Genomic DNA, 24,143 nt, shown 5'->3' on the forward strand with positions numbered 1-24,143 from the left:
TTTCTCTATCGCTACAGTTGTTTCTTTTCCATAATGTCATAGCAATGAAATCAGGCAGCCTTGGGGCTTCTGGAACGGTTATAAGCATTTGTGATTGATCCATGTTGTTAGGCACGGCGAAGTTTCACTCCTTTCCATTGCTGAGTAGCACGTTATATGGATGTGCCACTAATTGTTTATTCATTCACTGGTTGAAGGACATTTTGGTTGTTTCCAGTTTGGGGCAATTAGGAATAAAGCTGCTATAAACACTTGCCCACAGATGTTTCTGTAAACCTGTTTATTATTATTTTTTGAGACAGGGTCTCATTTTATCACCCAGTCTGGAGTGCAGTGGCGTAATCACAGCTCACTGCAGCCTCAACTTCCCAGGCTCAAGTGATCCTCCCACCTCAGCGTCCTAGATAGCCAGGACTACAGGCACATGCCAGCACACCTGGCTAATTTTTCTATTTGGTTTTTAGAAAAGAGGATTTGCCATGTTGCCCAGGCTGGTCCTGAACTCCTGAGCTCAAGTGATCCACCTGCCTCGGCCTCCCAAAGTGATGGCACAGGCATGAGCCACTGTGCCTGGGCTATTTTTTCTTTTGTAATTAAAAACAAATTTTTGAGAGAGTGGGTCTCACTCTGTCACCCAGGCTGGAGTGCAGTGGTACGATCACGGCTTACTGCAGACTTGAACTGCTGGGCTCAAGCAATCTTCCCATCTCAACCTCTCGAGTAGGCTAAAACTACAGGCATGTGCTACAACGCCTAGCTAGTTTATTTCATTTTTTGTAGAGACAGGGTCTTGCTATATTGCTCAGCTGGTCTCCAACTCCTGGCCTTAAGTGATCCTTCTGCCTCCACCTCCCAAAGTGCTGAGACTACAAACACGAGCCACCATGCCTAGGCTGTGAATGTGTTTTTACTTCTCTTGCGTGAATACCTATGAGTAAGACTGCTGGGGCATATGGTAACTTGGTGTTTAACTTTGTAAGAAACATACTTTTTTCCAAGGTGGCTGCACCAGCTTGCATCCACCAGCAGCAAGTGAGGGTTCCAGTGGCTCTGCTCCTCATCAACACTTCATAGCATGAGTCTGTTGTTCTGTTTTAGTTTTAACCATTCTAATAGGTGTGTGGCCATACCTCATTTTGGATTAATTTTCATTTATTTTAACATGAATAATAATGAGCATCTTTTGAAGTGCTTATTTGCCATCCAGTTCTTTGGAGAAGTGCCTACTCAAAGTTTTTGCACATTTTGAAAAATTGAATTGTTTTCTTTGGGTTTGTTTGGTTTTTTTGACATGGAATCTCACTCTGTCACCCAGGCTGGAGTGCAGTGGCACAGTCTTGGCTCACTGCATGCTCCCCCTCCTGAGTTCAAGCGACTTTCCTGCCTCAGCCTCTGGAGTGGCTAGGATTACAGGCGCCTGCCACCATGCCCGGCTATTTTATGTATTTTTAGTAGAGATGGGGCTTTTCCATGTTGGCCAGACTGGTCTTGAACTCCTGACCTCAAGTGATCTGCCCACCTTGGCCTCCCAAAGTGCTGGGATTACAGGCATGAGCCACTGTGCCAGGCCTTTGTTTTGTTTGTTTTTTGGAGACAGGGTCTTACTCTGTAGGCCAGGCTGGAGTGCAGTGGCACAATCCGGGGTCGCTGAAGCCTCAGTCTCCCAGGCTCAAGCGATTCTCCCGCCTCAGCCACCCAAGTAGCTGGGACTACAGGCACCACCACGCCCAGCTAATTTTTATATTTTTAGTAAAAATAGGATTTTGCCATGTTGGGCAGGCTGGTCCCAAACTCCTGACCTCAAGTGATCTGGCTGCCTTGGCCTGCCAAAGTGATGGGATTACAGGTGTGAGCCACTGCACCCGGCTGAGATTCAATTTTCTAATAACCCCACTACCTCTTTTCATTTGAAAGAGTTGAAATGGGTTTCGAGTATCTGAACATCAAAACCCCAAATGAAAACAATCCCTTACCTTTAACATGTTTGTATTTGCTCATCTCTTGCTGTAAAGAATCCAATGGGAAGGGGCAGAGTTCCTCTACGCGGATGATGGCAAAGTCATGCCTCTTGGGCCCGAGAGATTCCCTTTGCTTCAGCAGGGAGTAGTAATGTTTGCCAGAGCAGAACACGAGGGTCTTAACCCTGTTGGACAGAAAAGGAACAGCAATTCCTAAGAAAATTTTTTAAAGTAAGAATTATGTCAGAAGAGGCCAGGCGCGGTGGCTCACGCCTGTAATCTCAGCACTTTGGGATGCTGAGGTGGGCAGATCATGAGGTCAGGAGATCGAGACCATCCTGGCTAACACAGTGAAACCCTTTCTCTACTAAGAATACAAAAAAATTAGCCGGGCGTGGTGGTAGACACCTGTAGTCCCAGCTACCTGGGAGGCTGAGGCAGGAGAATGGTGTGAACCCAGGCGGCGGAGCTTGCAGTGAGCTGAGATTGCGCCACTGCACTCCAGCCTGGGCGACAGAGCGAGACTCCGTCTCAAAAAAAAAAAAAAAAAAAAAGAATGATGTCAGAAGGGGAGACAGTGCAGATTTAAAGGCCTCATGAACAAGGTGGTGGGGGTCTCTGCAGCTGGGTATAGTCATAGGCTATTCCTAGAGATCCTTCTTCAGCAACACGTGCCTCCAAAGCCCACTTTCCAACCCACACTTAACTCCTACTCCACTGACTTAAAGGAGTTATATTAGGATACGGGAGGCCAGGCATGGTGGCTCACGCCTGTAATCCCAGCACTTTGGGAGGCTGAGGTGGGTGGATCACCTGAGGTCAGGAGTTCGAGACGGGCCTGGCCAACATGGTGAAACCCCATCTCTACTAAAAATACAAAAATTAGCAGGGTGTGGTGCTGGGTGCCTGTAATCCCACCTACTTGGGAAGCTGAGGCAGGAGAATCACTTGAATCTGGGAGGCAGAGGTTGCAGAGAGCCGAGATCATGCCACTGCACTCCAGCCTGGGCGATACAGCCAGACTCAGTCTCATAAATAAATAAATAAAAATAGGAGAGGGGAGATCTGCGTCACCTGTCATCTCTTCATGTGAACTACTTTTCCCATCAATTGAAATTCTGCAGCAGAGTATGAAAACAGAGATACAGATCTTACTTTTCTGGATCCACAGATGAATCACCAATGACCGGGTTAAATGTTGTACCTGGTGCCATTTCTTGAAGAGTTGACACGGCTGCCTACAAGGGAGAAGAGGCCACACATCCAGCAAGCAACAGAAAGAGGTGATGCTGCCACTTACAAGGGTTGCTACCAAACATGAGTGCCAAAGTTCCAGCCTAGCACTGCAAGGAAACACATGTACTAATAGATACACCACCTTACCAAAAAATATCAGTTCTGTATACTTCAGAGTAAAACTATGTTTCTGAGGTTGCATAAGATAGCCTTTTGGAATCTTAACACTTGGGGAGGCCAAGGCAGGAGGAACACTTGAGGCCAGCAGTTCAAGACCAGCCTGGGCAACACAGTGAGACTTCCTTCACACCCCCTACTCCACCATCCCCACTGGTGCCCTGCCTCTATTTAAAAAACAACAACAACAAAAACAGGCCAGATGCGGTGGCTCATGCCGGTAATCCCAGCACTTTGGGAAGCCAAGGTGGGCAGATCACCTGAGGTCAGGAGTTCGAGACCAGCCTGGCCAACATGGTGAAATCCCATCTCTACAAAAATACAAAAATTAGCCAGGCATGATGATGGCTGTCTGTAATCCCAGCTACTTAGGAAGCTGAGGTGGAAGGATGGCTTGAGCTTGGAAGGCAGAAGTTGCAATAAGCCATGATCACGCCACTGCACTCCAGCCTGGGTGACAGAGCCAGACCTTGTCTCAAAAAAAAAAAAAAAAAAAGAAAAAGACTAGGTGCAGTGGCTCATGCCTATAATCCCAGCACTTTGGGAGGCAGAGGCAGACAGATTTCCTGACATCAGGAGTTCAAGACCAGCCTGGCCAACATGGTGAAACCCAGTCTCTACTAAAAGTGTAAAAGTTAGCCAGGTGTGGTGGCGTGCTCCTGTACTCCCAGCTACTCGGGAAGGTAAGACAGGAGAATTGCTTGAACGTGGGAGCCGGAGGTTGCAGTGAGCCAAGGTCGCACCATTGCACTACAGCCTGGGTAATGAGAAACTCCATCTCAAGAAAAAAAAAAAGTAAAAAGATTGCCTTTTGTGCTCATTTTGGCAGCACTTATACTAAAATTAGAACACTACAGAGAAGATTAGCATGGCCCCTGCACAAGGATGACAATACAAATTGAAAAATAAATTTAAAAAAAGATTACCTTTTACCTGGTGCCAAGATATAATTTAAAGAATCAGGCTGGACGTGGTGGCTCATGCCCGTAATCCCAGCACTTTGGGAGGCCAAGGCAGGCATATCGCTTGAAGCCAGGAGTTTGAGACCAGTCTGGCCCACATAGTGAAACCTCGTCTCTATTAAAAATACAAAAATGAGCCAGGTGTGGTGACACACACCTGTAATCCCAGCTACTTGGGAGGCTGAAGCCGGAGAATCGCTTGAACCCAGGAAACAGAGGTTACAGTGAACTGAGATCATGCCACTGCACTCCAGCCTGGGTGACAGAGCAAAACTCTATCTCAAAAAAAAAAAAAAAAAAAATGCTGGGTGTGGTGGCACATACCTGTAGTCCCAGCTATGCCAGAGGCTGAAGCCTTGCTTGAACTCAGGAGGGAGAGGTTGCAGCGAGCCAAGATTATGCCGCTGCATGCCAGCCTAGGTGACAAAGTGAGACTGTCTCAAAACAAAAAGAAAAAGAAAAAAAAGAGCCCCCTCAGAAAAATGGTGCTAAAGGCATTGCATTAACTCTTCCTAAATGTTCGGTGATGCTTCCAGGCTGATGAGGTCACCTCAAAACATATAAGATTGTTTGCGAAACACTGGGTGAAAAGGAACCAATAGACCACTGTAAGTGAACTAGAAATGAACAGCTGCTATTGGTGAGATGGCTGAAATCCATTTCCTGGCTATTGACTAGATACTGACTCCCAGGGCCGGGCTGGGGTGAGTCAAGTAAGGTACCTAGTGCAAAAAGTTTAAGGAGGCACTGATTTTAGGGCTGTGAAAATATCGCCCCTCAGAAAGAGTACCTCCCTACTCCCCACTGAATGCTAAAAACTGCTTAAAACAACGATGCCAGGTATAGTGGCTCACACCTATAATCCCAGCATTTTGGGAAGCCAAGTCAGCCCGATCACTTGAAGCAAGGAGTTACAGAACAGCTTGGCCAACATGGTGAAACTCTACTAAAAATACAAAAATTAGCTGAGCATGGTGGTGCAAGCCTGTAATCCCAGCAACTCGGGAGGCTGAGGCAGGAGAATCGCTTGAGCCTGGGAGGCAGAGTTTGCAGTGAGCAGAGATCACGCTCTGCACTCCAGCCTGGGTGACAGAGCGACACTCTGTCTCAAAAAACCAACCAACCAACCAACCAACATTGTAAGACTTGCAGTTTTTCTTCAGTACCCATCAATTCCAAATATACACTCTCAAACCTTGGCGAACAGCACAAAATATTCTTGAACAGCTGAATTCTAAATGTTTTATTTCACCTCAGCAGTCATATCCAAATAAATGTAAAAATTTTAATACTCCCGGCTGGGCACGGTGGCTTATGCCTGTAATCCCAGCACTTTGGGAGACCGAGGCAGGCAGATCACCTGAGGCCAGCAGTTCGAGACCACCTGGTCCAACACACTGAAACCCCATCTCTACTAAAAATACAAAAATTAGCTGGGCGTGGTGGTGAGTGCCTATAATCCCAGCTACTCAGGAGGCTGAGGCAGGAGAATCGCTTGAACCTGGGAGCTGGAGTTGCAGTGAGCCGAAATAGTGCCACTGCAATCCAGCCTGGGCAACAGAGCCAGATTCTGTCTCAAAAAAAAAAATAAAAATAAAATAAAATAAAACAAAATAAAACAACAACAACAAATTTAATGCTAATTCTAATTAAAACTCTTATATGAACCTGAAAAAATTATAGCAGATAGGATAAATATATGCTTAGTAGTATTTATTATTTTGAACATTTCCATTTGAAAACCAGCATATTTTTGTGATTTGAAAAACATAATGCATACTTAACACATAAATAGGTAAACCTAAGTATGTGTTAAATGACGAAATAATAAATTGCACATCACTGCACTCCAGCCTGTGCAACAGTGCAAGACTCCATCTCAAAAAGAAAAAAAAAAAAGAATGACAAATAATACCATTCATTTTCAACAAAATACTCTGAATTCCCAAATTGCTGCTATCAACAAAAATAGTGCTTAGACCATTTGGACTTTAAAACTTTTTCTTTTCTTTTTCAGACAAGGTCTTGCTGTGTTGCCTAGGCTGGAGTGTAGTGGCCTGGTCCTACCTCACTGCAGCCTTAAACTCCAGGGCTCAAGAGATGCTCCCATCTCAGCCTCCTGAGTAGCTGAGAGCACAGGTGTGAGCCACCAAACCAGCTAATTTTTTTTTTTTTTTTAGAGGTGGGGTCTTACAATGTTGCCCAGGCTGCTCTCAAACTCCTGGGCTCAAGTGATCCTCTTGCCGAGGCCTCCCAAAGTCCTGGTATTATAGGCATGAGCCACCGTGCCCCGCCTAATAGCCTAAAAGCTTGTGTAAATATTATTTCTGCTCAGGAGGACACTAGTGTAACATCTGCTATCCCTGTCCTTCATTATGATTGACAGAAAACCTACCTATCTTTCCAAGTAGTCTTAAAAGGCTGTTTAAAAAATGAAAGCAGGCCAGGTGCGGTGGCTCACGCCTGTAATCCCAGTACTTTGGGAGGCCAAGGCGGGCGGATCACCTGAGGTCAAGAGTTAGAGACCTGTCTGGCCAACATGGCGAAACCCTGTCTCTACTAAAAATACAAAAATTAGCTGGGGGTGGTGGTGCGCGCCTGTAATCTCAGCTGCTTGGGAGGCTGAGGCAGGAGAATCGCTTAAACCCAGGAGTCAGAGGTTGCAATGGGCTGAGATTGCACCATTGCACTCCAGCCTGAGCAACAGAGTAAGACTCTGTCTCAAAAAACAGAAAAAAAATGAAGGTAGCAAAGTCAGTTGAAACTAAAAAGGTGCTTCTGTAATTTAAATATAATTAGATATGGAAAATAGAGAAAAATGGAGTACAAAAAATGACAAAAGGAGGAAGGCTTATTCGCCAGCTTCTTCTACTTACTGGGAGCCTGAGTAGCATCTTAGGGGAAGCAACAATGAGTGGTTTTCTGAAGTTCCGGACCATTTGTCTTCTAAGCAAGTGGAAATACTGCGCAGGAGTTGTTGGATGAACCACAAACATGTTCACGGTGTCTCCGTCCACCCCCTCTTCCGCACTGTCACACATCTGGGAGAGACGTGGCAAGAAAAGAGAAGAACGTTCAGATCATCTATTTCAGTCGTAGTGACAACAGGCCAGCCAAAGGGAAACGCAGGTGTTCTCGGTTACAGCAGAAACGCTATTGCCCAACATTACAGAAAAATACCAGCAGGTGCATTAATGAACGGTGAGGCATTAACCAAAGGAGAGCTCTGATGGCTTTCTCCACTGGCCCAATTCTGTGTCATCTAACACAATTGTTTCCAAACACAGCTAGACAGCAACAATCATCTGGAAAGAAGTTTTTAAAAAATAAAAAAAAAAATACATATTCTGATTACTACAGGGTTAAGATAGGGGAAGGAAGCACTGTCAGAATCTCACTTTCCTAATGTAGTAAACAAAATGATTGTCGGTGTGTGTGTCTGCGTGTGTGTGTGTGTGTGTGGGTGGGTGTTTTAAGACAAAAACAAAATCAAAAGCAGCTCATAGAAAGGTTGAAAAATTCAGGGTAAGGAAGTTAAATCTCAGAAGATCCTGGTGGGACAGAAAGCCGAGGCATAACTCCTAAGCCTATCCCAAAGGCAGTGAAAGGAAAGAAAGAGAGTTTGACAAAATCTGGACAATTCTTTTTGTTGTTGTTGTTGTTACAGAGTCTCGCTCTCTTGCCAAGGCTGGAGTTCGGTGGCACAATCACAGCATACTGTAACCTCAAACTCTGGACTCAAGCAATCCTCCCACCAGAACCTCCCAAGTAGCTGGGACAACAGGTGCCAGCTATCACACCTAATTTTAAAATTTGTGTAGAGATGGGGTCTCGTTATGATGCCCAGGCTGGTTTCAAACTCCTGGGTTCAAGCGATCCTCCCGCCTCAGCTACCCAAACTGCTGGGATTACAGGCATGAGCCACCGTGCCTGGCCTTAATCATGATCATCATCTTTTTGCATACACCCATGATTCCCTCGACCCTTCCTTCACTCCAACCCATAAACCTAGTGAATCCCCACTTTCTGCCTGTTCCATGTCTGCAGAGAATGTAACTGGAGACAACACAAAATCACACCAATAGTCTTACTTTAGAATCCTGACCAAGAATCTCAGGTGGGGCCTTAATGACCTTAGACTCTTAAACTCTATTTCCCTAATTCACTCATTCTCCTTCTTTCCCAGGTGACTAATTCACACCTTTAAACTCAGGACCTCCTCTTCCATCACCACTCTCAGCTAATGACCTCAGAGCATGTCTTCAGACCATCTACACACACATTCTCACCTGCACCCATCTTCTCTGCCTTCCATTTACTGCCACCAACCATGCTCCTGTCTAAAGCTAATTTAAGCCATCATGTACTAGAGCCTACCCCATCTTAAGCATGCAAGGAAATCATTCAGTTATTTTGCCCTCACCCCTACATCACCATTCTCTTTTTCTCTACTGGATCATGCCTGTCACCAAACAGACCTTTTCCTACCTTTAACACAAAACAAAGGCCTGGTGCGGTGGCCCACACCTGAAATCCTAGCACTTTGGGAAGCCAAGGAGGGAGTATCACGAGGTCAGGGGTTCAAGAGCAGCCTGGCCAACACGGTGAAACCCTGTCTCTACGAAAAATACAAAACTTAGCCAGGCATCATGGCGCACGCCTGTAATCCCAGGTACCTGGGAGGCTGAGGCAGGAGAATTGCTTGAACCTGGGAGACAGAGGTTGCAGAGAGCCAAGACTGCACCACTGCACTCCAGCCTGGGTGACAGAGCAAGATGCCATCTCAGAAAGAAAACAAAACACAAAAAGAACTCTTGATACAAATTTTTCCACCAGCTATTGTCCCGTTTTCTTATTCTATTTACAGCAATACTCCTCGAAAGATTTAAGTTGACTTTCCTCCCTTTTATTTTTTCTGTTTTTTGACATAGGGTCTGGCTCTCTTGCCCAGGCTGGAATACAGTGGCGAAACCTCAGCTCACTACAACCTCTGCCTCCCAGGGTCAAGTGATCCTCCCACCTCAGCCTCCCAAGTAGCTGGCATTACGGGCATGTACCACCCACCCAGCTAATTTTTTTACTTTTATTTTTAGCAGAGATGGGGTCTCATCATGTTGCCCAGGTTAGTCTCAAACTCCTGAGCAAGTGATCCCCCCACCCCGGCCTCCCAAAGTGCTGGGATTACAGGCGTGAGCCACCACACTAGGCCAACTTTCCTCCCTTGAATAAGTTCTGGAGATCTACTGTACAGGATGATGACTGCAGTTAACGTATTCTATACCTGAAAATTGCCAAGAGGATAGATTTTAAATGTTCTCTTCACAAAAAATGGTGAGTATGTGAGGTGACAGGTCTGTTAATTGCTTGATTCAATCATTTCACAATGTATACCTGCATCAAAACATCACATTTTTTACCATTAATATATACAATTTTACATTTGTCCATTAAAATTTTTAAATAAATACACTTTCCTTTCTCTAGAATCGGGAATCAGGGGTGCCCAATCTTTTGGCTTCCCTGAGCCACACTGGAAGAAGAAGAATCGTCTTGGGCCACACATAAAATACACTAACAATGGCTAATAAGGTACAAAAAAAAAAAAATCACAAATAATGTTTTAAGAAAGTTTACGAATTTGTACTGGGCCACATTCAAAGCTGTTCTGAGCCGCATGTGGTCCATGGACACAGGTTGGACAGGTTGCTCTAGATGGTCCTTAGTATGTCCCAGACAGACTTTTATTCCTACCACTCCATCAAAACCGCAGTCATCAACCATCAAATGGACTCCTGATTTCTAAATCCAGTGGTTCATTCTTACGCCTCATCTATTTATTATTTGTATATTTTTAGTAGAGACAGGGTCTCACTGTGTTGCCCAGGCTGGTCTCACACTCCTGGGTTCAAGCGATCCTCCCACCTCGGCCTCTCAAAGGGCTGGGATTACTTCACTCCTCATCTTAATTGACATTGACACTCCCTCTTCTTTGATATGTTTCCTTCGCTTGCTTTCTAAGATCTTCCTCCCACCTCACTGGTTGCTCCTTCTTCATCTCACTTATTTTTCTTCTCTGCATCCTCTGAGGTTGGACTATCCCAGGGTCCAGAGCTCAGGCACCTTCTCTCTTCCACTGTGCTTACTGCTTTGATGACTTCATCCAGATTCATGACCGTCAATGTCATCTAGTGGCCGATGACTCCGAAACTGTATCCCGCACCTACTCATTTCCTCTATTTCTTCAAAAACTAGTAGTTTTGTATTTCACACGTCATTCTTTAGTTTATCTACCATTACTCTAATCTCTTTTTAAATAAAATTCTTGATGTCATCATTAATGTAACCACCCATCTATGTGTTGTTCTATCTACCTATTAAGATATCATCTATTTATACATTTTAGCTGCACACATGCCAAAATCACTAATGATATGCATGCTGAAGTACTTGGGGTGACATGTATTGATATCTCTATTTATTTATTTATTATTTATTTATTTGTTTAATTTTTTGAGACAGAGTCTTTGTTGTCCAGGCTGGAGTGCCATGGCGTGATCTTGACTCACTGCAACCTCTGCCTCCTGGGTTCAAGCGATTCTCCTGCTTCAGGTTCCTGAGTAGCTTGGATTACAGGCATGAGCCACCACACCTGGCTAATTTTTGTATTTTTAGTAAAGATGGGGTTTCACCATGTTAGCCACCTGCCTTGGTCTCCCAAAGTGCTGGGATTACAGGTGTGAGCCACTGTGCCCAGCTGATATCTCCATTTATTTTGAAATGAATCAAAAAATAAGATGGATTGAAGGATACCAGAATGACAGATGAATAGATATGTGACAAAACAAGTGTAATAAAAAATAATGGTGAATTCTAGGGAGTGGGTATATGAGTATTCACAGTAAAGTCTTTTCAACTTTTCTGTATATCTGAAAGCCTTCATAATAAACCATAAGGAAGTAACATGCAAAAAGAGACATTTGTAATGACTCACACCAAATGAGGACACTGGCTATTTCTGGGAGGATATTTCAAATGTTTTAATAACCAGCCAGGGTTGGTGGCTCACGCCTGTAATCCCAACACCTTGGGAGGCTGAGGCGGGCGTATCACTTGAGGCCAGGAGTTTCAGACCAGCCTGGCCAATGTGGAAGAACACCAATCTCTACTAAAAACACAAAAATTAGCCGGGCATGGTGGCATATGACTGTGGTCCCAGCTACTTGGAGGCTGAGGCAGGAGAAGCGCTTTAACCCAAGGCGCAGAGGCTGCAATAAGCCGAGATTGCACCACTGCATACCAGCCTGGGCAACAGAGTGAGACCCCATCTCAAAAAAAAAAAAAAAAAAAGGTCACTAGGAGATTCTGATAATCAGCCTGGTATAAGAACTGCTGATCCTGGCACAAGAAAACTTTAATTGCCATAAAACCGTGATACTATTATACCTGAGACATTATGTTTCTGAAGAAAATTGACATTGCATCAAATCTGTTTCACTCAAACACTGAGCTATCTTACAGTTACGTGGGCGTTAAGCTACCCGCAGGAGGTAGAAAAGCTCTAGGAAGCAGGACAGTGATTGTCTGACTCCAGAAGACATTGCCCTTACCTGCAGGAAACGCTCTATTCGACAGGATGAGTGGTCTGGCCCAGCCCCATCGTAGCCATGTGGAAGGAGGATGACGATGCCGCTTTGGAGGAGCCACTTGGCCTCTCCTGGAAAAGCACCATGTGGGGAGTAAGAGCTCTGCAAAGCGGGGACAAAGTGGCCTCACGTGACTCAGCTGGGGAAATCAATGTTAGTTTTCTGCCTGACCCCCTAAAACTGCTTTTATTACATGCACTTTCTAGAACTATTATGCTATACTTAGGGAAATGTCCATTTCATTGAATGAAAACCTATCATGGGCTGGGCATGGTGACTCACACCTGTAATCCCAGCACTTTGGGGGGCTGAGGCGGATGGATCACTTGAGGTCAGGAGTTCGAGACCAGCCTGGCCAACATGGTGAAACCCCATCTCTACTAAAAATACAAAAATTAGCCAGGTGTAGTGGTGCATGTCTGTAGTCCCAGCTACTCGTGAGGCTGAGGTGGGAGAATCACTCGACCCCAGGAGGCAGAAGTTGCAGTGAGCTGAGATCGTGCCACTGCACACCAGCCTAGGGGACAGAGTGAGACTGTCTCAAAAAAGAAAATCACAACCTATCACGGCACAGGCCCTGGGCTTTTACGAGTGGAAGACAAACTCAAAGGGGAACGTTCCCAGCTTCCTGGACAGCACATGCCACCCCGATATCACTGCAGGCACCACTCTTACAAGAATGGGCAGCTCCCACCTTTCTCACAGCCCAGCTGACAACACAGGCCGCTGTCTTTAAACAGGGTTGGTGGGCACGACAGAACAGTCTCTGGACAAGTCAGAAGTCCAGGCTCCTCAGGCACTTTTCTTTCTCCCAGTGAAAACGTTACAGAGAAGCATAACTATCGGAAAGACTGAAGGCAGGTATTCAAAACCCAAGATTGGGCATCCCTGGAAAATGGGATTCAGGGTCTGGGGAGAGACTCAGACTTTTACTTCAATTCCTTCTAATTTTTACAGGGAGCAGGTACTGCTTTGGAAGCTTCCAGACACTGGAGCGGGTTTTCATGGCCCTACTGACTCCTGGGCACAGGCGCTAGGTGGCACCAGTGCTCCTGCTGACAGACAGCTTGGGTGTCTGTCCTAGTAACACGTGAACCTGACAGTGGCCACACTCCCGTCATAACAGAGTGGCCCCAACTCCCTGGAGGTGCCGCTGCACAGGGGACTCTCACAGGCGGCAGCGGCCCCTTTTCATTCATTTATCCCCATGAGGCTGGGGCCACGCGGAGATCCCCACCTGTACCCACCTTATACACTGACACCAACCTCCAGAGATGAATGTGTCAAAGATGATCTGGGCACCATTGAAGAAATCGCCAAACTGTGCCTCCCACAGGGGCAGTAACTTTGGGCTCTCAATGCTCATCCCGTATTCGAATCCCAAGACGGCCTCTTCTGACAGGGGGCTGTTGCTGACCTAATCCCAGGGAAGAGAAGGAAACGCTGGCATGCGAGGGCAATGGCAGAGCACTGGGTTCCTGGAAACTTATCAAAGGGAGGTGGTGCGAGCCTTGCTCTCATTCATCACCACGTTCTTTTTGTTTGTTTGTTTTTGTTTTTTGAGATGGAGTTTCGCTTTTGATGCCCAGGCTGGAGCGCAATGGCTCCATCTCAGCTCACTGCAACCTCCGCCTCCCAGGTTCAAGCGATTCTCCTGCCTCAGCCTCCTGAGTAGCTGGGATTACAGGTGCCCGCCACCACGCCCGGTTAATTTTTGTATTTTTAGTAGAGACAGGATTTCAGCATGTTGACCAGGCTGGTCTCAAACTGCTGAGCTCAGGTGATCCACCCACCTTGGCCCCTCAAAGTGCTGGGGTTACAGGCGTGAGCCACCACGCCCAGCCTCATCACCACATTCTTTTGAGAAGAGATTTGCTGCTCAGTGTCAGGGATGCAGATAAGAAAAGTTGGGACAAAGAGAGGAAAAGATAAAAGAGGCCGCCAGAATATGGGTATTACAGAGTTTCTTCAAGGATAAGCACATATACTTCTCAGATGACCCTCCCCTGGAGCTGAGTATACAACTGTGTCTTACAAGGTTTTCAAAATCCTGTGGCCAGGCATGGTGGCCTCCCAGCAATTTGGGAGGCCGAGATGGGAGGATTGCTTGAGCACAGGAGTTTGAGACCAACCTGGACAACACAGCAAAACTCTGTCTACAAAAAGCAGACAAAAACTAGCTGGGCATGGTGGCACATACCTGTAGTCCCAACTACTTGGGAGGCTGAGGTGGGAGGATCACTTGAGCCCAGGAGGGTGAAACTACAGTGAGCTCTAATAGCACCACTGCACTCCAGCCTGCGTGACACAGTGAGACCCTGCCTCAAAAAAAAAAAAAAAGAAAAAAAAATTGTCATGAAACAAAGTGAGGAAAGTTAAAAAATAAAGGCCTACTTTGGTTAAAATCATTATTCTAACATCATATTTGCATGGTAAATCAAAAGAACCATCATGATATGTTAACATTTAAAAAAGCAGAATACAAATTATATCTCTGAGAAGGTTAAAAAGATATGACAATTAAATGCAATACATAATCCCAGCACTTTGGGAGGTCAAGGCACCTGAGGTCAGGAGTTCGAGACCAACCTGGCCAACAGGGTGAAACCCAGTCTCTACAAAAAATACAAAAATTAGCTGGGCGTGGTGGTGCAGGCCTGTAGTCCCAGCTACTCAAGAGGCTGAGGTGGGAGGATTGCTTGAACCTGTGAGGTGGAGGTTGCATTGAGTCGAAATTGCACCATTGCACTCCAGCCTGGGCAACAGAGTGAGACTCTGCCTCAAAAAAAAAAAAAAGAAAAGAAAAGAAAAGAAAAGAAAAATTGTCATGAAACAAAGTGAGGAAAGTTAAAAAATAAAGGCCTACTTTTGGTTAAAATCATTATTCTAACATCATATTTGCATGATAAATCAAAAGAACCATCATGATATGTTAACATTTAAAAAAGCAGAATATAAATTATATCTCTGAGAAAGTTAAAAAGATATGACAATTAAATGCAATACATAATCCCCAGCACTTTGGGAGGTCAAGGCAGGCAGATCACCTGAGGTCAAGAGTTTGAGACCAGCCTGACCAACATGGTGAAACCCAGTCTCTACAAAAAATACAAAAATTAGCTGGGCATGGTGGTGTAGGCCTGTAGTCCCAGCTACTCAAGAGGCTGAGGTGGGAGGACTGCTTGAACCTGTGAGGTGGAGGTTGCATTGAGCCGAAATTGTGCCACTGCACTCCAGCCTGGGCAACAGAGTGAGACTCTGCCTCAAAAAAAAAGAAAAAAAGAAAAAAGTTGATCTTGGTTTGAGAAATACATGGTAGTCATGTCTGTGTTAATTTCCTGATTTTGGTGTGTTATGATGGAGAAGGATGTCCCTGTTTGTGGAAATACACACTAGGGGGCACCAGGATGGCAACCTGCTCTCAAATGGTTCAAGATGGAAAAGAGGACGTAGGAGGATCACTTGGACACAGGAGGTCGAGGCTGCAGCGAGCTGTGATTGCATCACTACACTCCAGCCTGCGTGACAGAGCGAGATCCTGTCTCAAAAGAAAAAAAAAATGAGAAAAAGTTCCTTACTGTATACAACATTTTGGTAATTTTGTGTTTCTTTCAAATTTTAAAAAAACATATATTTAAGTTCACATCTTTATAGAATATTATTTGGAATAAAAAGGAAGGATGGGCAGAGTGTGGTGGCTCACGCCTATAATCTCAGCACTTTGGGAGGCTGAGATGGGCAGATCACTTGAGGTCAGAAGTTTGAGATCAGCCTGGCCAATGTGGCAAGACCCAGTCTCTGCTACAAATACAAAAATTAGCAGGACCTGGTGGCACACACCTGCAGTCCCAGCTACTCAGGAGGCTGAGGTGGGAGAACCACTTAAACCTAAGAAGCTGAGGTTGCAGTAAGCCGAGACTGCGCCACTGCACTCCAGCCTGGGTGACAGAGCGAGACTTGGTCCCAAAAAAAAAAAAAAAAAAGGATGAACTGATACATGCTACATGCATGGATGGACCTTGAAAACATGATGCCAAGTCAAAGAAGCCAGTCACAAAAGGCCACATGTTATACCATCCTATTTACATGAAACATCCAAAATAGGCAGATCAATAGAAACAAGTCGATGAGTAGTGTCCAGGGGCTGGAGGGAGGAAGAAGTGGGCAGTGACTGCTAATGGGCATGGGCTTTCTTTCTAGGGCAATGAAAATGTTCTAAAATTAGATAGTGGTGATGATTACACAACTCTGTGAATAGACTACAAACTGCTCAAGTGTACACACTGAGAGGTTGAATTTTATGAGTTATAGCTCAATAAAGCTTTTATTTAAAAAAAATAAAAATCCTCTAGGCTGGGCACGGCAGCTCATGCCTATAATCCCAGCACTTTGGGAGGCCAAGGCAGGAGGATTGCTTGAGGCCAGGAATTCAAGACGACACTGGCCATCAGAGTGAGACCCCTATCTCTACAAAATATTTACGGTCAGCCAGGCCTTGTGGTGCTTGCCTGTAGTCCCAGCTACTTAAGAGGCTGAGGTGGGAGGATTGCTTGCACCTAACAGCTGGAGGCTACAGTGAGCTATAATTGCACCATGGGACTCCAGCCTGGGCAACAGAGGAGGACCTGTCACACACACACACACACACACAGATTGAGATGTACAACAGAGTTGGGGAAAAAACACACCCCAAGGACCTATTCACTTATCATGAAGGCTGCCTGGCCTCTGTCCCTTCCTAGAAGCCATTATTGATAAGGGAACGCTGGTCAGTTATAAAATTCAATATAGACAATGAAGGCAGATCACTGCTTACGAAAATACAGCTACTCTCACTACCAAGATCAAGCAGGAGTTTCTCCCAGGGTTTTCACATAGAGGACATGGTATTAAATAATAAATTACTATTATTATTTTTTGAGACAGAGTCTTGCTCTGTTGCCCAAGCTGGAGTGCAGTGGTATGATCTCGGCTCACTACCTCCGCCTCCTGGGTTCAAGCAATTCTGCCTCAACCTCCCAAGTAGCTGGGATTACAGGCGTGTGCCACCATGTCCAACTAATTTTTGTATTTTTAGTAGAGACAGGGTTTCACCATGTTGGCCAGGCCAGTGTTGAACTCCTGGTCTCAAGTGATCTGCCTGTCTTGGCCTCCCAAAGTGCTGGGATTACAGGTGTAAGCAACCACACCCAGCCTAAATAATAAATTAAATCTTCAGCCAGGTGTGGTGGTTCACACCTGTAATCCCAGCACTCTGGGAAGCCAAATAATCCCAGCTACTTGGGAGGCTGAGGCAGGAGAACTGCTCCAACCCAGGAGGCAGAGGTTGCAGTGAGCCAAGATCATGCCACAGCACTCCAGCCTGGGTGACAGAGTGAGGCTCCGTCTCAAAAATAAATAAATAAATATAAATTAAATCTTCAGCAGTATCCACAAAATAGACACAGGTATTTAATTGGGACTTTTTCAATAGCAAAATTCAAAATTGATAATAAATATCAAAGCATAATTCAATGAAAGCTTCATGTGAGGTAGGGGAATATTAAACATTTCAGTATCTAGTTCAGCAATCTGACTTGATCCAAGGGTAGATTTTGGACTAACTTAAAGAAAAGATGAGCTCTATATCCCTTCAGTTATCTTCCTAAAATGTGGCTTTTGCCAAGTGATTTTTTTTTTTTTTTTTTTTGAAATGGAGTCTTGCTCTATCACTAGGCTGGAGTTCAGTGGCACGATCTCAGCTCACTGCAACCTCCACCTCCCGGGTTCAAGCGATTCTCTTGCCTCAAACTCCTGACTAGCTGGGACTACAGATACGTGCCACCACGCCCAGCTAATTTTTGTATTTTTAGTAGAGATGGGGTTTCACCATTTTGGCCAGTATGGTCAAAATGGTGACCTCGTGATCTGCCCGCCTCAGCCTACCGAAGTGCTGGGATTACAGGCGTGAGCCACTACACCCGGCCGCCAGATGAATTTTTTTATAGGGTGTCAGTAACTCAAGATGATGTTCTCAAACTAATGGCTAGAGTAGGAAAGAAGACAACATGCCACTCAACTTACCTTAAAGAGTAAGTTATCTTCATAAACATCATGTGCTAGACACTTTAATAATTGTTTGAGGTAAATAAATGAAAACTCCAGTACTGCCCTCAAGGCACGAAAGAGAAGGGCACAGAAGCTGCTACACAGAAATACACATGGTTACATCTGGCTGGGTGCAGTGGCTCACACTTATACTTCCAGCACTTTGGGAGGCCAAGGCAGGTGGACTGCTTGAGGCCAGGAGTTCAAGACCAGCCTGAACAACATGGCGAAACTCCATCTCTACAAAAAATAAATAAATTAGCCAGGAATGGCACCTCAAGCCCATGGTCCCAGCCATTCAGGAAGTTGAAGCATGAGGATTCCTTGAGCCGAGGAGGTGGAGGTTGCAGTGAGCCAAGATGGCACCACCGCACTCCAGCCTGGGCAACAGAGGAAGATTAAGTCTCAAAAAAAAAAAAAAGAAAGAAAGAAATACATGGTTATGTGTACATTTGTCAAATCGATCATACCTCAGGGAACAGGTAACCTTGAGGATGTGCGATTTTGCTTTCCTTAAGTAGGCAAGGAATACTGACTCATCCACATCTCTGAATAATTTTAATGAATTACCACAATATGCAGATGATAATGTCAACTTTGAGTTGACAAAACACCTCGATTTGACATTTACATGATTACAGATAAGTCACCAGAAGAAGAAAGCTCCAGCCTACTCTCTAGTGAGTTACTTCCATCCCAAATTGACAGACCCACCTCATCCACCCATCTAGCACCCCTTTACTTTCAAAGGTACTGAACTCAAAGGTGCCAGCACTCATTCCTATTTGTTCTAAGATCCTGGAACTGTAATTGATGGCACCTGGATTTTACAACAGCTATAGAAACATCTCACCTCTAGAAACCCCTTCTGATTGGGGTCCATATGGTTCAGGGGGATGTAGGTGTCATCGGTCTCCTGGCAAACCACCATTGCATGTCTCTGACTGAAAGTTCCACGGCCAACATCTTGGCCACTTAGACGAACATTAAAACCTTAAGCAAGCAAGAAAAAAGAAGTCAGATTCCCATAAATAACCTAATAATAAGGTGTGGTGACTCTAAATTCTTATATACTGGCTTAATCCTGAGAATTTTCCTTAGGATAACAGATAGTTATTAATATATGCTGCCTGATATTCAAAAGTCTATAGTTAAGATGAGATTCTGTAAGAATGGAGAGGTATCAATGTGCCCTGCAATTTTTAGAGAAAACTATCTTTCCAGTACATCCAGCACTGGCCCATTGTTCCCCAGGCATAACTGTCCTATGTCTATACTCTGATGAAGGTTGTCAGCATGACTTATACTACAATTAAGTAATATTGTCAGGAAAGAAAAATTAACATGTTTTAGAACCTCTCTGGTCAATGAACAATGGGAGGTAGTTATAACTCAAATAAACTGAAAGGTAACAGGTAGTAAACGTGATTAAAAGTACTCCCTACTAGCTAGACAGAAAATTCTTACCTTGAGCAAGTAGGGAACCCAAGGCAAGAGCTTCCGCGGTGGCCCAGTCTAGCTTGGTTCCGTCCATCATCTTCTCCATTCTGGACTGTAAAATTCAGGGGAAGAAAAAAAGGAATGTCTAAGAATTCACCTCCTTTTTCACAATGCGTACAAAAAAATTAATGCAGGCCAGGCATGGTGGCTCACGCCTGTAATCCCAGCACTTTGGGAGGCTGAGGCAGGTGGATCACTTGAGGTCAGGAATTCGAGACCAGCCTGGACAACGTGGTGAAACTCCATCTCTACTAAAAATACAAAAATTAGCCAGGCCTGGTGGCGTGTCCCTGTGATCCCAGCTACTCAGGAAGCTGAGGCAGGGAATCACTTGAACCTGAGAGGCAGAGGGTACAGGAAGCTGAGATGGCTCTACTACACCATAGCCTAGGCGACAGAGCAAGGCTCGGTCTCAAAAGAAAAAAAAAAACAATGCAACAAAATTAAGCATCAAAAACAATGCTGAATAAAAACAGAGTGCAAAGGGACACATTAGAGAAAGAGAGCAATTATATACAGTTGGTCTGGTTTTTTTTTTTCTGAGACAGTCTCTCTCACACAGGCTGGAGAGCAGTGGTGCGATCTTGGCTGATTGCAACCTCGGCCTCCCTGTTTCAAGTGATTCTCCTGCCTCAGCCTCCTGAGTAGCTGGGACTACTGGTGCGCACCACCACACCCAGCTAATTTTTGTACTTTTTAGTGGAGAAGGGGTTTCGTGATGTTGGTCAGACTGGTCTTGAACCCCTGAACTCAAATGATCTGCCTGGCTCAGCCTCCCACAGTGCTGGGATTACAGGCGTGAGCCACCACACCGGGCCTATATACAATTTTAAAACAGGTAAAACAAACACGTGCTTAGGTTAGCAGTTACCTCTGCAGAGGTGGGAGGAGACGAAGGAGGAGTATGTGGGGATCTTATTTATAACATCCTATTTCCTAAGCTGGGTGATGAGTACATATTACAGTTTGTTGTAATAGTCTCTGTACCTATAACAAAAACTTAAAGTTAATGGGTTGTTTTTATTTTAATTTCTTTTTTTTTTTTTTTGGAGAAACAGGGTCTCATTCTGTCACCCAGGCTGGAGTACAGTGGCACAATCTCAGTTCACTGCAGGCTCAACATTCTGGCCTCAAGCAATCCTCCCACCTCAGCCTCCTGAGGAGCTGAGACTACAGGCATGCGCCAGCATGCCAGGCTATTTTTTAAATCTTTACTAGTGATGAGGTCTCACTATGTTGCCCAGGCTGGTCTTGAACTTCTAGGCTCAAGCAATCCTTCCACCTTGGCCTTCCAAAGCACTGGTATTACAGATAGGAGCCACCGTGCCTGGCCAAGTTAGTGTTTGAAAATAATTCGTGTTGGGCACGGCGGCTCACACCTGTAATCCCAGCACTTTGGGAGGCCAAAGCAGATGGATCAACTGAGGTCAGGAGTTCAAGACCAACCTGGCCAACACGGTGAAAACTCATCTCTACTAAAAATACAAAAATTAGCTGGGCACAGTGGCACGTGCCTGTAATCCCAGCTACTCAGGAGGCTGAGGCAGGAGACTCGCTTGAACCTGGGAGGCAGAGGTTGCAGTGAGCTGAGATCACACCACTGCACACCAGCCAGGGCGACACAGCGAGATTCCATCTCAAAAATAACATAAAATAATTTAGAGGGTAAAGTTCCTTCATCTTCAAGCTTAAAAAAGATAAAGACCTTTAACTCTTTGCTCTCCATGTTTTAGCACTGAAAGTCCCACACTCCAGAAAATCTCTATGAAAGTCCCACACTCCAGAAAATCTCTATGAAAGTCCCACACTCCAGAAAACCCCTAAGTCCCTGGCCCACCAGGGCGGTTTGTCATCCTATAGTGATCCTAAGACAATACGTAAAAAGTCGGCATGTTTAAGGGGCTTCTTTGGGGTATGTCTGTTGATTTTTGTTTCTTTTATTTAAGCCACCTGAAACAATTAAAGTGTTTTCTACTCACTGGTTGAAAAAATTAAAACAGACATTCTTGTATCTCTGTATTTTTTTATAGTGTACATATATTCCAGGTACATGTAAGGTACGAACATGTATAAATCAATACATGAAGGAAAAAGAAAAGTAGAGAAAATCTGAGGTAACTATCAGTACCAAAACAACCCTAGGATCAGTTTCTAGAACCTAACGACACACAATAAATATCTGTCAAATGAATCAGCCAACCGAGAAGACCAGACCAACGTCAGTGCGTTTGCTGAGCAGGAAGGAGAAGCAATAAATAACCAGCCATTTGGAAGCTGCCCACCTGAACATGTGTCTTCAGCAGGTGACTGTGCATCTGCAGCTCTCTCGGCACCTCTACAGACTTCACGCCAACAAATTGCAGGAGGTCGAGGGGCACACCTGTGCTCCAGGTGGTGATTTGTGCTTCTGGCTGAGCCAGGCCCTGCCAGTGGGCCTGCAGGTTCAGGGCAGGGGGGCTGTAGTGGGCCATGTTATTTAAGTGATCATTCAACTTGGCATAGTAGGAGGATTTTATTTCAGACACCTCCTCCTGCGTCATGAGTCCACTGGCAATGAGGTGCTCTGCATATGTGTCTGGGATACTCTTTCGAGCTCTGTCCAAGAAAGAAGAGAAACAAAAATCAATCTGACCTGTAACAATCTAACAGAGACAGACAGAGTCACTGTCAAGCATGGCGGAGTGTCAGCACTCTAAAAAGGCATTCAACAGGTGCAGTGGCTCACGCCTGCAATCTCAGCACTTCGGGAGACCAAGCCGGGTACATTACCTAAGGTCAGAGTTCGGGACCAGCCTGGCCAACATGGTGAAACCCCATCTCTACTAAAAATACAAAAAATTAGCTTGGTGTGGTGACAGGCGCCTGTAATTCCAGCTACTCAGGAGGCTGAGGCAGTAGAATTGCTTGAACCTAAGAGGTGGAGGTTGCAGTGAGCCGAGTTCGCATCATTGCACTCCTGTCTGGGCAACAAAAGTGAAACTCCGTCTCAAAAAATAAATAAATAAAGGCCAGGCGCAGTGGCTCATGCCTGTAATCCCAGCAATTTGGGAGGCCAACACGGGTGGATCACAAAGTCAGGAGATTGAGATCATCCTGGCTAACACAGTGAAACGCCGTCTCTACTAAAAATACAAAAAAAAAAAAAAATTAGCCGGGCATGGTGGCGGGCGCCTGTAGTCCCAGCTACTAGGGAGGCTGAGGCAGGAGAATGGTGTGAACCTGGGAGGCGGAGCTTGCAGAGAGCCAAGACTGTGCCATGGCACTCCAGCCTGGGCGACAGAGCGAGACTCCGTCTCAAAAAATAAATAAATAAAAATAAAATAAAAAGGCATTCAGGAAAAATGTTTTGGAACTAGACAGAAGTGGTGGTTGTACCACTTTGTGAAGGTAAATAAATGCCACTGAGTTGTTCACATTAAGACTGTCAATTTTATATTATGTTATGTTCATCTCAATAAGTTTATAAAACATAAACAAAATAAATAAGCAATGTTAAATATAATTAATTAATTTAATAAATGAAGGCACTCACAGTAACAACCTCTTTTCCAGGCAAGTAAGAGAAAACAAATTTATCTTTGTAAGTTTTTGTCTGTATCCAAGTAGAAATAATAAACAGAGTTTTTCTATGATTTGATAAATTCTGACAATTATTTCCAACACTGACCCACACTGTCTATCCAATCAGCACCCCCCTTTATTTAAAATGGTATGGAACCCAAAGTTGCCCCAGTCTCTGAAAGTTGCAATCTTTCAGGTTGCGTCAATCATCCTTTAACTACAATCATCAGCACCTGGGTGTCACAATAAATGTCACTCTACATTCATGTAATACTTTATAAAGTCTATTCACATATATTATCATATTTAATCCTAATAAAAGAGAAAAGAAAGCAGGATAGATTTTAAAGATAAGGCCCTGGGGCCAGGTGAAGAGGCTCATGCCTGCAATCCCAGAACTTCGGGAGGCCGAGACAGGCAGATGGCAAGACCAGCCTGGGTAACACTGTGAGACCCCGTCTAGTCAGGTGTAGTGGCAAGCGTCTGTAGTCCCAGGTACTCAGGAGGCGGAGGTGGGAGGATCGCTTGAGCCCAGGAAGTCCAGGCTACAGTGAGCCGTAATCACACCACTGTACTACAGCCTGGGCAACACAGCAAGACCCTGTCTCAAAAAAATAAATAAAATAAAATAGGGCCCTGAGGTTCATTGAGTCATTCAGCCGCTAAATTCAGAGCTAAACAGAACACAATTAGTTCTTCTGAGAGCAGTCCTCTTTCTGGTACCAAGGATCAGAAAAGCCCATAAAATGTTTATTCCTCTGCTTTAATTTATATCTATAAGGAAATAAACTGGAGGAAGGGCATCTATTTTATTTTCTAATATCTAGAAAAGGAAGTTCCAAAGTAACGAATTCCCCCTCTGTCACATTAATCATGTGAATCAGCACCACTGGACAGAAATGAAATGTAAGCCATGAGTAATTTAAAATTTTCTGGCATTCACATTAGAAAAGGTAAAAAGAAACAGGTGGAATTAATTTCTTTTCTTTTTGTTTTTCCTTTGAGACTGAGTCTTGCTC

At 44.8% G+C, this 24,143-nt stretch overlaps 1 protein-coding gene and 1 non-coding gene across 5 annotated transcripts in view; one reads left to right on the top strand and one right to left on the bottom strand.

The window, feature by feature from the left end:
- DHTKD1 (dehydrogenase E1 and transketolase domain containing 1) overlaps window positions 1-24,143 on the bottom strand; it is a 55,602-nt gene that overhangs the window by 5,783 nt on the left and 25,676 nt on the right. For 3 of the 4 annotated variants that reach the window (XM_026454812.1, XM_026454810.2, XM_023223319.3), the window contains 8 exons: window positions 21,846-22,158; window positions 19,531-19,615; window positions 18,917-19,056; window positions 13,243-13,393; window positions 11,941-12,047; window positions 7,210-7,374; window positions 3,114-3,196; window positions 1,974-2,143 (listed from right to left, as the gene is read on the bottom strand). In XM_026454812.1, coding sequence (XP_026310597.1) covers window positions 1,974-2,143; window positions 3,114-3,196; window positions 7,210-7,374; window positions 11,941-12,047; window positions 13,243-13,393; window positions 18,917-19,056; window positions 19,531-19,615; window positions 21,846-22,158 — 1,214 coding nt within the window. The remainder of the gene's footprint in view (window positions 1-1,973; window positions 2,144-3,113; window positions 3,197-7,209; window positions 7,375-11,940; window positions 12,048-13,242; window positions 13,394-18,916; window positions 19,057-19,530; window positions 19,616-21,845; window positions 22,159-24,143) is intronic. The other variant, XM_026454811.1, reaches the window with a different exon arrangement.
- On the top strand, window positions 4,185-4,286 carry LOC111550066. Its single transcript, XR_002733910.1, has one exon. It is a non-coding gene; the product is annotated as a U6 spliceosomal RNA (small nuclear RNA).

Source organism: Piliocolobus tephrosceles, chromosome 9, assembly GCF_002776525.5.
Source record: "Piliocolobus tephrosceles isolate RC106 chromosome 9, ASM277652v3, whole genome shotgun sequence".
NCBI classification, from domain to species: Eukaryota; Metazoa; Chordata; class Mammalia; order Primates; family Cercopithecidae; genus Piliocolobus; species Piliocolobus tephrosceles.